Source organism: Octopus bimaculoides, chromosome 16 (genome assembly GCF_046866305.1).
Source record: "Octopus bimaculoides isolate indiv1 chromosome 16, ASM4686630v1, whole genome shotgun sequence".
In the NCBI taxonomy this organism is placed as follows: Eukaryota; Metazoa; Mollusca; class Cephalopoda; order Octopoda; family Octopodidae; genus Octopus; species Octopus bimaculoides.
The window spans coordinates 28,753,773-28,766,655 of record NC_142943.1 but is presented as its reverse complement, the minus strand read 5'-3'; the positions used below and the strand labels follow the sequence as shown (position 1 = coordinate 28,766,655).

The following is a 12,883-nucleotide window of genomic DNA, read 5'->3' as shown; positions in this document are numbered from 1 at the left end:
TATAAGATCTGCTAACATTATTATGAAGGAACTTCCCTTTCACAAAACCAAAGAGGCAAAAGGTTTTTTTTTTCTTTTCATATTTTATTATTTGAAGCACTTAAACAGAACAATAAACAGTTAGAAAGAATAATATCCGAGACAATAAATTCAATCTTTTTTTTTTTTTTGACGACATTCTCTTAACGACTGGCTAAACATGTCGGCCATTATAACCGAGCGAATCGAGTCAAAGCAATAAATTATTACGGTAACTACACGACGGGTAACGAGAGGCAAACAGCTATGGTTTCCGACCCACCGCAGCGTTGATGTAATGACCCTTACGCAAGTGTTACTAACCAAATCTTTATAAACATAGTTTTAGGTTCCTCAACTGAAGTATCTGGGGATTAATTTATTAGCTTCTTTGTAACGTCTCGTAATGTTGATACGCCCCTCTCTCTCTCTCTCCCTATCTCTCACACATACTCTCTCTCTCTCTCTCTCTCTCTCTCTCTCTCTTTCTCTCGGTATATACTTACGTCTATCCATGTATGTATGTATGTATGTATGTATGTATGTATGTATGTATCTATCTATCTATCTATCTATCTATTTGTCTGTCTGTCTGTCTGTGTGAGTTTGTATGCATGTATATGTATGTATTATATGTATACACATATATACATTTACACACAAGCATATATATATATGTATATATATATATATATATATATATATATATATATATATATATATATATATATATATATATATATATATATATATACATACGTTCGTGTGTGTGCGTGAGAAGAGTGAGTTTAAGTGTTACATAAGGTTTATTGCAATTTTTTGTATATAAGTACTAACAATGATATATTTCTCCATAGTAAACATGTAAGGCGGTTGTAAGTAGGTATTTTAAACCCCCCCCCCCCCCCCCCACACACACACATAAAGTATATAATTTTATGAATATAATTATAAAATTATAATAAGGGCAACTACCAAGTAATGCCACATGCTAGAAGAGGACGCCAAATGGCTCTAAACTACTTTATCTATCACATAGACACGCGCTGAAAGCGAAGGAGTGAACGAAAAAGATTTTTTGAAAAAGTTTAGTCATGGATCGATTTCTGGTTTCGGCATGTAATACCACTTTACCGTCCTCACTATGACATAACTAGAAGTACATAATTATAAACATTTATACATACCATACGAACACAACGTATCCACGGTGCATATACTAATGTTCACACACACACACACACACACACACACACACACACACACACACACACACACACACACACACACACACACATATAAAAACATCATTTATCTGTTACAGGTTGGCAATCATGGAGTGCTTGGAGTTCGTGCAGAAGGAATTGCGATGGAGGAATACAAGTCCGGAAGCGTCGCTGTTTTAATTCGACTTCATCAAATTGCAAAGGTGTAATGAAAGACTTTCGACATTGTAACACGTTTCCTTGTGAAGGTAATCCTGGTTTCCTATTGCGGTTTACTCGCTAATGAAAATTGAAACGATCGTAAGCTCATGCCATGCTATCCTCCGTTTCTTCATTCAGTTACTTTAAACCAGTGATTCCCAACCCTTGTATTTAATTAAATGTGTTTTCCCGGAGACCCTTTTAATATGCTTATCCTCATATATATATATATATATATTTATATATATGAAATTTTGAATTTACTTTACGGACCCCCAGTACTACCTTTGCGGACCCCAGGCTGGGAATCATTGCTTTAAAGTATTGGAGCGTTTTGATTTCATAGTTAACTGTTTCTAATTTTGACACAGGGGCAGCAATTTTGTGCCTTCAATAGAAGGATATATTTTGTATTTCATAGTCTTAACATCTTTTCATTACAGGTGTCAACAATTTGTTAAAACTTTTTCGTATAAATAATGCCAAGAACCAAAAGATAAATTCTAAGAAGCCTTCCAGACTTTTTACCGTAATTCCTGGGAAATCTTCTCAACGGCAGCTGTCAACTCTATTTCCATCAGGCTTTCCACACGACTTTTCTCTCTTTGTCACAGCGAAGTTCTCCTCCAACAGTAATGGTTATGTATTAGCCTTAACTGATTCTTCCAACAAAGTCTTACTAGGAATTTGGTTCGGGACTAAACTCCTAAGAATCGAACACAGAGAATTGACGTCGCATAGCACAGAGACAGAGACAGCTATTTTCCATGTAGACCTATTAAATCAACGATGGCACCAATTCTCCTTGAGTCTGAAGGGAAATTCTGTGACATTGTATTTCGATTGTACTCACGAGCATTCTCATACACTTATTCGATCAAGAAGGGCTTATGTCGGAAACAATCTCACACTTTCTATTGGGGCAAATGTTACATGCAAGAATTCTTCCTTCGAAGTAAGTATTTCAATTCTTTTGTTTGATTTCTTTTTCTACAATACAACCTAGAACAGATACAAATTATTTTGTTGTGTCTTTGGAGACTCATTACACTAATAATAATAATACACGCATTGGTTCAGTATTATTTCTTTATTGTTAGTCAATTGGTCAAATAGCTAACCAATCGATTGTTTGTTCAATGTGTTGGTTAAAAATCAATCGGTTGTTTGTTTTTCAAAATCCTTTCGTCGCTATTCGCGACCTCATCAAAAGACATGTCCGCTCTCTTCAAGTTCTGCCTTGATTGTTTAATTAACAAACAAACGACCGGTTAGTTTAGTTGGTTAGATATTTAACCGATTGACTATATTATTGGCATAATGACCTTCTCAAGACACAATAAGATTTGTTTCAACACACGAGTCTTGCAAATCGAATACAAAAACTGCAGGTTATTGGGAACTGGAAAAAGTTTTTCATAACATTGAAGTATTATTTTCTATTTCTTGTTGGTGAAAAAGTAGAATTTAGAGATGCCATGATACTTTTAGGTATATGACGTTGCTCGATGAATTTTTGTAGATTATGAAGATAAAAGGTCGTGCATTTTCATATCAAACAAAAGTATAAATGAACTTTTGTGATTGCGGTTATCACAAAACAACATCCGCGCAGTCAGTATCTAAGGGAAGGAGATCTGGTTGCAGAGACTGAAAATAAATGTTAATTCGAAATTGTCTCTGATTTTGCTTTTATGTCATAAAAATGAAAATTTTCAGATGGAGCTGAAAACCCTGGAACCACAGAATTACTATTCTTAAACAAACCAATATCATCGTTTATAATTAAAAAAACAAATGGTTTTTCTAAGCATATCAGCATTTCATAGTTGATTAGGCAATTCAATTGAAGTTTGATGATAGTTTCCGATAGAGACATTAACATTACAGCCGAATAGGTCTGAAATAGTTCTATCACGTGTTACTATATGATCCAGTGGAATCGATCTCCAATACTGGCTCGTTTCCTGTTTAGCTACTTTATTTCATTCCTCCTCATATCAAACTTGTTTCCGCCACATAACACGGAACTGGAATCTTCAATGGTAAGTCAAGGTCCCGTTAACTGCTTCGAAAAAGCTCCATCCTAGAATGGCAAACAGTTCCAAATTACGATTGATATTTCTCACGAAAATCTTTGAAAGACATTAGTATTAATTCTAATTATGGATTAGTAATCTACACGTTTTTATTTTTCTTCGATAATTGATTAAACCTTGCATTTATAAATTAATCTCATAAACTAGATCACTGGTCCTTCATCGGTGCGCCGTTGCGTATCGCTGCACCGCATGTTTTCCTTTTTTAAAAAAAATATTTAATTGAAGGCTTTCGAAAATCCACACTAATACTTAAACGTCTTGAAAACGTGTTATTCACAATTTTATCCTCCGGCATGATTAATAAAACAGATTTAAAACAACAAAACACTTTCTACGCTAAATGCTTCAGTAATTTTTTGTTTGGTCTCCAGTGTGATACAAACTGAAAAAAAAAGAAAGAGAACCAACGAACTAGACTGTGACAAACGTATGCAATTTCAGCAATATTCAACTGTAATTCACGCTCTCTTGTAATCTTATCTGTTTCAGGGCTATATTTCTCAGCTTGTTCTCTCACCGGACCCTAAATTAGCAAAGAAGCAATGCCATGGACCTTCAATAAATGATGATGCCACTTCTAAAGCAAGTAGAAATATAATATACCATTTATCTCAAAATAAGTTTCAGTGGGGCTCTTGTGAAACGTTAATTCTCCTGACTTTAGAATATTTCCATCTGAATAAATGTTTCTCAACCATTTTCTTTTTTTCCCCACACCCAACTTCGGTTAAAAAAAAAAAAGAAAAACTTGTGTCCTAACATGAACGGACCGTGTTACACTCCACCTTAGGAAATACTGATTTAAATATTCTAAGAGTTAATTGACGAATCCTTTGTGAACCAATTCCAACGAAACCTCATAAAACAGTGTCATAGAAAACTACGTCTGGAAATAGATATACTATTTGGCTGTTATTGTTGTTTAACCACAGGTCATGTCTTCTAGAGCCTATGTATAATCAAAGTCATCCCAGCTGTGGTCTTTTCAAAGAGCAGTCATGACTTCATTATCTAATGCCCTTCTTTTTTTTCTTCCAAGTCTGTAAGTTGTGATTTGGATAAGATTTGGCTGCTATTTCTACCTTTTTCAAGCTGCCACACAGTTCACTAGTTAGATGGTGTTGGTATTAAACGAATCTGTGTTGAATCATTTACGTCTCCGTAACTTAGTGGCTCGACAAACGGAAGAGATAGAGTAAGTGCAAAATGTGAGAGCCTAATTACTGGGATCGATTTGTTTGACAAAGGTCCTTCAAGGCGATGCTCCAGTATGACCGCACTCCAATGACTGAAACAAATTTTTAAAAGATCCAGATCAAGGAAGATTGATGTAGAGGCTCGTTCGTTGGTGAGAACGGTGAAGGTGTTCGACCAAAGGGAGTGTCTCATTGGGACGCGCGGCTGAATGTCTCTGCTTTATACGTATTGCTTTCAAATGAATGCATACAAAGTACAGGTGTTGATTTGTTAATGACTCCCTCAAGATATATGAGATCATTGTGGATGTCTGGTCTTCGAAACGTCTAGATAGAATAGAGACAGCTGATGAAGGGATATTCCAAGGGGCTTTCCGTTTTCCTATGTGTTCGTTCCGTTGTCTGTAGTTTATTGTTCTAACGTCCTGTACCCTGATATGCACGTATATACACATGTAGATGTAAGTATGTACATATATGTGTGTATACATGTATATATATTCTTTGTATTATTACATTATTGAACGCACACGTCCTATTTTACAAGTAAGTCTATATATATATATATATATATATATATATATATATATATATATATATATACACACACACATACTAGCAATGCAACCCGGCGTTGCCCGGGTTTTGTGACCTACAGCCACATAGTATTATTTGTTTCTTTCTTATCGGTAGAATCTGTACACGAGGAGTGTGAAGCAAATAACTCTTCTTTATAAACATGTTTTTCGGTCATTCTGTGATGGACAATGCTGAAATTGTCGACACCAAAAAACATGTAGATTAGAACGAAATCCTAACATTGCCTCCCAAAATGACCCAGACTTACGGATGTAAAGAATTGAATGACGTATGGAGACGTAGAGTTATCCATATTGCAGAAAGTAAGATACATGGAAAGAAAGCTGCTTCATTGTGAAACGCACCATCTCTGTAATGTTTAGGCAGACTGCACACTTCAACATATGTTAAATGAAGCCAAAAATGCTTCTGAGTAAATTATGTTTTGTGTAAGTCCAGCGCTGGTAGAATAAATATACAAGTCATCTGCACTGCTAACTCGAGAGCATGCGACGTACAATTGTCCATGAGAAAAACAGGGTGTTTGTAAATTGAAACCCACAATTTTTAAAGTTTCACTCTAGGCTTTGTTGATTGTCATAGCGAAGCACAATCGCACTGAGAACTGGAGGCACTGGAATTGAAATGGCACATTTAAGGGAATAAGGGGCATGCGTGGAATGTATGCAATCTCTCCCCGATGGCAGCCGGCAATAACGGCTGCTTCTAGGACATGACTTGTCATTGTAGTTACAGCTAATCTTGTACCATTGCATAGTCGTGGTGGGTTCAAATTCCTCAAGAGCATGGTAGGTGAACCTTTCTTTAGGAACGACTTATGAGGTGGTAGTCCTGTGGGTTGTAGAGAGTTCAGTAATCCAACTTGATACTGAAGAGCGGCATGTTCATCGATGGTAATATCAATAGAGACAAACGTTGAAGCATCTCCAGGTAGAATGTGGAGGAGTTCATAGTTTACTTTATCACCGCTTTCATTCCGAGGTACTAAAATAGCTCTCTCTGCGAACTATGCTATGTTTTTGAAGTTGTCTTGCAATGTGGGAAATATCTTTTTTAAAGCTCGGCCAATGTAGACCCCATGTGCCCACATTGCAGTGCATGCTGTTGCAAGTACATGTTGTTCGACGGTAAGGCCCCATTTCCAATTTGTAGAAGTTGATGAGAGAATTTCTCAGCTAGAGATGAGCTCGCATATTCTTGCTTAATGAAAGCTGACGTTGGGTGGAAACAATTGTAGCGATTAAAAAATAACTGTCTAACCGTACTCCTTGTTGGCTCCACTTTCTTCAATTTTGCATGTATGTATATATGTATGTATGTGTGCGTGTGTATATGTGGATGTATGTATGCATATAAGTGAATAACATCCATGTATGATTTTAAAATATGTTCATCATTATTTTTAGGTCTCACTTACAGACAGACAAGTTATAACGACAACAGAACATAACTTTCTACCTTCTCTGCCAGCTAAGAAGGAACAATCAGTTGCTGGTAAAAATCATTCATGTTTGATCTCTTCATTACTCGCTTTATTAATGTATTTATTTATTCATGTCGATAATTAAAAACCATATAAGTCCATGTTTCAAATCTAATTAATACCACACAAGTATTTAAAGTATTAATCATTTGGAGAGAGGATTAAAATGGCACACATTGTGGGATGTTCAAGAATTCAAAATATGACATCGACACATTTTATACTAACTAGTATTATTGAGGATCTTGTTTCAAAACAGGTTCTATAAAAATTAGGTACCATGCTTTTTCGATCTATGCTTTCAAATATCTTTGCTGAGATCGATGTAAAGCCAGCTAAATCGACTGAAGTTGAGGTTTATTTAAAAAAAAAAAGATTAAAAAACGTGAAACCGAAAAGTACGTAACTGGAAACGACGAAAGTTGAGATATACATACCTGTATTTGGAAATTTATTAGTGTTTTGGTTGCTTATTCTTAAATATTTGAATTTAAAATTGTTCGAAATTCTGTTTTAAAGAACGGAGAAGTCTTTTTCAAATGAATGATTACAACATATTGTCTTTCTTTTTCAGACAAATGCCCAACATTGTGCTTTAACGGTGGAAAATGTATCGCAACCAGAACAAACAGCACAGTTTGCTTGTGTCCAGAGAGATATTTTGGCGATCGGTGTCAAAACGGTATATTTTCTAGATATGAACACGTCTAATGTACATACGTACATACATACATGCATACATACATACACACGTACATACATACATACATACATACATACATACATACATACATACATACATACATACATGCATACATACATACATACATACATACATACATACATACATACATACATACAAAAAGGAATACTGGTGGAATGTCGCAGTAAAGACCTCAGTAAAATGTAAGAACAACAGACCTGATATAATGATTTGGGATAGAGAAAAGAAACTATGCACACTTGTGGAAATTTTCCTGCCCAGCGGATGTTAACATAAAGCTGAAGATCAGTAAAAATGAGAACGCCTATGCTGAGCTATTGAAAGATCTGCAATTACTCTATCATCGTCATCATTTTGTAAATGTATATATGTGCGGTGTTTGTATGCATATGTTTGCATTAGGTTGGTGCATAATTATTGCGGCTTTTTTTCAATAAATTTTATTCAACAAAAAATTTTAACAAAACGCCAATTCAAAGCAAATGGGAAGCAGTAATTGAAGTAGATGGTGAATATGCACCGGAATAATCATTTAAAGATGTTTTTGTTAAATGTTGTTATTGTTTTTGTTGGATAAAATTTATTAGAAAAAAGCCGCAATAATTATGCACCAACCAAATATAAAGAAATAACATTTAGTGTTCAAGACTTTAATGTCACTGATGTTAATTGCTTTAAAATTTAATTAAAATTTTGTAGATAGAATCTTAAATACGATATTTTCTTCCTGTAGACTAGAGTATTAAGAAAGTATTAGTTAATTAATTAATCAATTAATTCTGTAAGTTACGAACTAATTAATTTTAATAACAATTCAAACCAATTTCTTTATTTGCAGCTTCTTGTTCTCCTGGTTGCTTCAATGGAGGAGAATGTGTAGAAGTCGGGAAATGCCGCTGTTTAGATGGCTACCAAGGAGAGTTATGTGAGCAAGGTAAAGTGCGTTAATGGTTGATAATGGCCCAACTGCTTCACACACACACACACACACGCAAGCATACACACAGACACACGCATGCATACACACGCACGCACACACTCCTATACACGTGCATACATACATATATTATGGTTTGGATGCATGTGTGTGTGTACCCTATGTATATGTGATTCTGTACATATGTCCACCCAGGGACATCAAATGCAAAACCCTTGAAATCTTTTACAAATTTTTGCTGTTTCTCTAATCGACTGTATCTGAAGAATGCAAAGCAATTTGCTCTGTTCTATCTTAAAGAACCCCGGTATCTCAAGGTCGTTATGCAGACATGTTGTGACATAGCCCAGCGCATCTATGATAATAGAAACAAGTGAAGGTCTATAGCTGGGATGTAAGAGCTGTTGGCTTCTTAACTATCCTCTTATTAAGCTCTTCTCACTTTCCCAAACTTTTGAAGCAACATTCACATCTATTTGAGCGGCTGATCTCTTCAACGATGCGCAATATTTTCTCCTTGTCTCATACAGTTACATCTGGACTGTTGTGCTTACACCTTGTCACTGTTGTTATTGGTATGTCCCACCGATAATAATCACTATTTTTAAAGATGTGGGTATTCTCAGGTTCTGACGTGCCTTTGGTCTGGTCGTCAGGAGAATCCTTCCCGCGTATAGCATTGTAGACTGGCTTAATGACAATGCTATGTCTCACAGTAACACCTTGCGGACATTTTTGGACAGCTACAAATGATACGAACAATATCTTTCACGCTGGTTATGGCACAGAACGACACTATCACAACGTGCAGGTCTAGAGATAGCCTAATCTTGTTGAGAAGGTATTTAGTAGCTATCTCCTATTTTTGGAGACGTATGTATGTATACATGTATATGTGTATGTATGTGTATGTATAGTTGTTTGTGTGTGCGCGCGCGCGCGCGTGATTATCAAGTTCCGACCTGATAATGGTAGTAATCGACGACAAATAAGAAAGAACTTATTATTAAGATCAGTATTGTACAAATGTAATTATATATATATTTAATATAATTTAATAAAGCATCAATGAAGCCAGTTCATTCGGTGCAGAGACTGTTCACCATATTGTGATGTATACTTATTACCTTTCCAACCAGTAAACGCCTGGTTATTCACTCCGTTTTCGTTAATTTAAAAGTGATTGTGGGTGCTGGCTAAATTGAGAGTTGGATAGACGAAATGTTGAGTATTATTTAATGAAATGTTTCTTCATGTGCCGGGTTCAAATTCCCTCTGTTCCGATTTTGCCTTTCTCTTTTTTTTACTGAGGTTTGTTCAATCGTCTGTACACTTTCTCTAAAAATGTCTAACCTGTTGCCTTTGCTTTTCTTATTTCGGGGTCGATGAAATAAATACCAGTTGCGTAGTGAGGTCGATGTAATTAATTAACCCCTCTCGCCAAAATTTCAAGCTTTGTGCTTTAGTAGAAAGAATTATTAGTCTCGCAGAGGGTGTCGAGCTGGCAGAAACGTTAGCACCCCCGGATGAAATGCTTAGCGGTATTTCGTCTGTCTTTGCATTCTGAGTTCAAATTTCGCCGAGGTTGACTTTGCCTTTCATCTTTTCAGGGTCGATAAATTAAGTACCAGTTGCGTGCTGGGGATCAATTTAATCGACTGTCCCCCTCCCCCAAATTTTCAGGCCTTGTGCCTAGAGTAGAAAAGAAAAGAATAATTGTATATTAAGTTGGCCCAGCACTCCACCGATGTATTATTTTTTTATTTCAGATATATTGTCCTTTGTATTTAGTATTTAGAGCGATCCATTGATATATTTTCCCTTTAACCGAGTTATTTGTTACTCCTTATTAACCTGATTCAGTTGACTCACTAAAACGGATCGAATGAGCGGATACAACGACTCTTCTGTCTTCAACTTCACATAAACTGCTTCCGCTTTCTTTCAACTCTACTTTGTACAATGTCATTCTTACAATAGTTTTATGATTGATTACTTGTAGTTAAACGATTTCCTCACAACTCGCATAAATTCACATTTACAATCACAAACCTGGTTCACTAGCCAACAGCAGAGACGACAAATCTTTTTCGACGTGCTAGAAATAGCAAACAAATCTCTCCTAAATCACGCCCTACGGTTTTAAAGACATAAAGGCGTTGGATAAACTAGTACTGGACTTGCGCTACGCTTGGGAAGAAAAAATAAAGAAGAGAAGACGCGATGGTGACAAATAGTAAGGCTTTGACCGTAAGTCTGCCCAATGCGACCTAACTTAGGCTAAAGAATACGCACGCACACACACACACACACACACACACACGCACACACACACACACACACACACACACACACACACACACACACACACACACACACACACACACACACACACCATATCGATGCTGCGAGAATGTACTGAAAGATCATCGGTTCAGATCGTGGAATAAAGATACTTATTACACCTTTTGTCAATTTACTAAACTGAAACTATTTTCTGCTGGGAGTTCCTTTCAATAATGATTAACAGTCGAAGGGTTACAATGTCCGATAAAATTAACGTGTAGGTTATGTGTATGTGTGCGTGCGTGTGTGTGTGTGTATGTGTGTGTGTGTGTGTGTGTGTGTGTGTGTGTGTGTGTGTGTGTATATATATATTCGTGATTGCAAATACACCAATTTCTATTTTGCAGCAATCTGTGAATTTCCTTGCAAGAATGGTGGACAATGTGTTCGGCCAAATTTGTGTAAATGCACTTCCAATTACTCTGGCATGGACTGCTCACACCGTAAGTTGGGAACTTTCTCTGTTTTTGTATATTTCGTACACACGTACATGTTTGTAACAATGATTATGCTAACAAACAACAACAGCAACAACAATAACAACAATCCTTTCTGCTAAAGGCACAAGGCCAGAAATTTTGGTGAGAGGGAACTAGTCGATTAGGTCGACCACAGTACGCAACTGGTACTTAATTTATCAGTCCTAAAAGGATGAAAGACAAAGTCGACCTTGGTGGAATTCGAACTCAGATCGTAACGGCAGACAAAATACTGCTATGCATTTCGTCCGGTGTCCTAACGATTCTGTCAGCTCGCCACCTTGACAATAATAATAATAATAATAATAATAATAATAATAATAATAATAATAATAATAATAATAATAATAATAATAATAATAATAATGATGATGATGATGATGATGATGATGATGATGATGATGATGACGATAATAATCCTTTCTACTAAAAGCGCAAGGCCTCAACTTTTGGGGGAGAGGTAAGTCAATTATATCGACCCCAGTGCTCAACTAGTACTTAATTTATCGACCCCGAAAAGACGAAAGGCAAAGTCGACCTCGATGAGATTTGAACTCAGAACGTGGACACTTTTACCTCTTCGGGCTTTATCAGTAGCACGCGCTTATTTATGTATAGCTCTTTTGTTACTGTTGTCTCACATGTATTTTGTTGTACTTCACTTTTAGTCCTTGTGTGTCCATCAACTCAGTTATGTTCCCAATTTCACAATCAGAGACACCGAAACTACAATGGTCTTCATGGCTGATGAGAGGATTTCCATATTGTTTGTCCTTTGTCCATTTCTATGAATCCTTTTCCTGTTTCATTTCGATTTTCATTATATATATATATATATATATATATATATATATATATATATATATATATATATATATATATATATATATATATATATATATATATGTATGTATATATATATATATGAATTAGTTATAGGAAACAATGGAATCTAGGCACATCAACACCGCCCCCAAACCATTTTTGGTGTCCGACGTGTTGATGTGCTTTCTTTTGCTTTATTATTTTCTTCAGCATTATGTGATCGAGGCTGTTCCCATGGCGGTGTCTGTGTCGCTGCTAATCTTTGTTCTTGCCGCCAGGGTTACACGGGAAGATACTGTGATACACGTAGGTATTCGCTTTGCTGAACTTCCTTTCTTTCGTATGCATCTGCCCTCCTTTATTACGGGGTTTGGTAAAATAAATAAATAAATGAATAAAAACAGTGATAAATGAATCGTTTCCTTGTACTTTGTAATATAAAAGGAACGATAGATTTCGTTGACACCAAACTTGCGGCCCACAACGGTGCAGCTTCCAACATCACGTATATTCTTGCTCATCCCTACATTATCCTATAGAAAATACATTCGTCTGCGTCGTTTGGTAGGATCAGGCACCTTCCTATTTCTTCTTCTGTCCACCGGCTCCATGTTAATGGGTACGAGTACGTAAATCCGCATAAATAATGCGTGACCTCGCAGCACGATAGTGGGTGCTTTTTGGGTAGCTGTGCATTGTGGGTGAAGGTTGGGCCGCGTTCTTTTTTTTTTTCGGTGTAAGTAAAA

At 36.2% G+C, this 12,883-nt stretch overlaps 1 protein-coding gene across 1 annotated transcript in view; it reads left to right on the top strand.

The window, feature by feature from the left end:
- The window catches only part of LOC106878382 (uncharacterized), a 40,942-nt gene that overhangs the window by 19,490 nt on the left and 8,569 nt on the right, over positions 1 to 12,883 (top strand). Inside the window, exons 2-9 of the mRNA XM_089364291.1 lie at positions 1,343 to 1,492; positions 1,889 to 2,400; positions 4,037 to 4,129; positions 6,750 to 6,837; positions 7,401 to 7,508; positions 8,389 to 8,484; positions 11,181 to 11,276; positions 12,348 to 12,443. Of these exons, the coding sequence (XP_089220417.1) occupies positions 1,343 to 1,492; positions 1,889 to 2,400; positions 4,037 to 4,129; positions 6,750 to 6,837; positions 7,401 to 7,508; positions 8,389 to 8,484; positions 11,181 to 11,276; positions 12,348 to 12,443 (1,239 nt within the window). The remainder of the gene's footprint in view (positions 1 to 1,342; positions 1,493 to 1,888; positions 2,401 to 4,036; positions 4,130 to 6,749; positions 6,838 to 7,400; positions 7,509 to 8,388; positions 8,485 to 11,180; positions 11,277 to 12,347; positions 12,444 to 12,883) is intronic.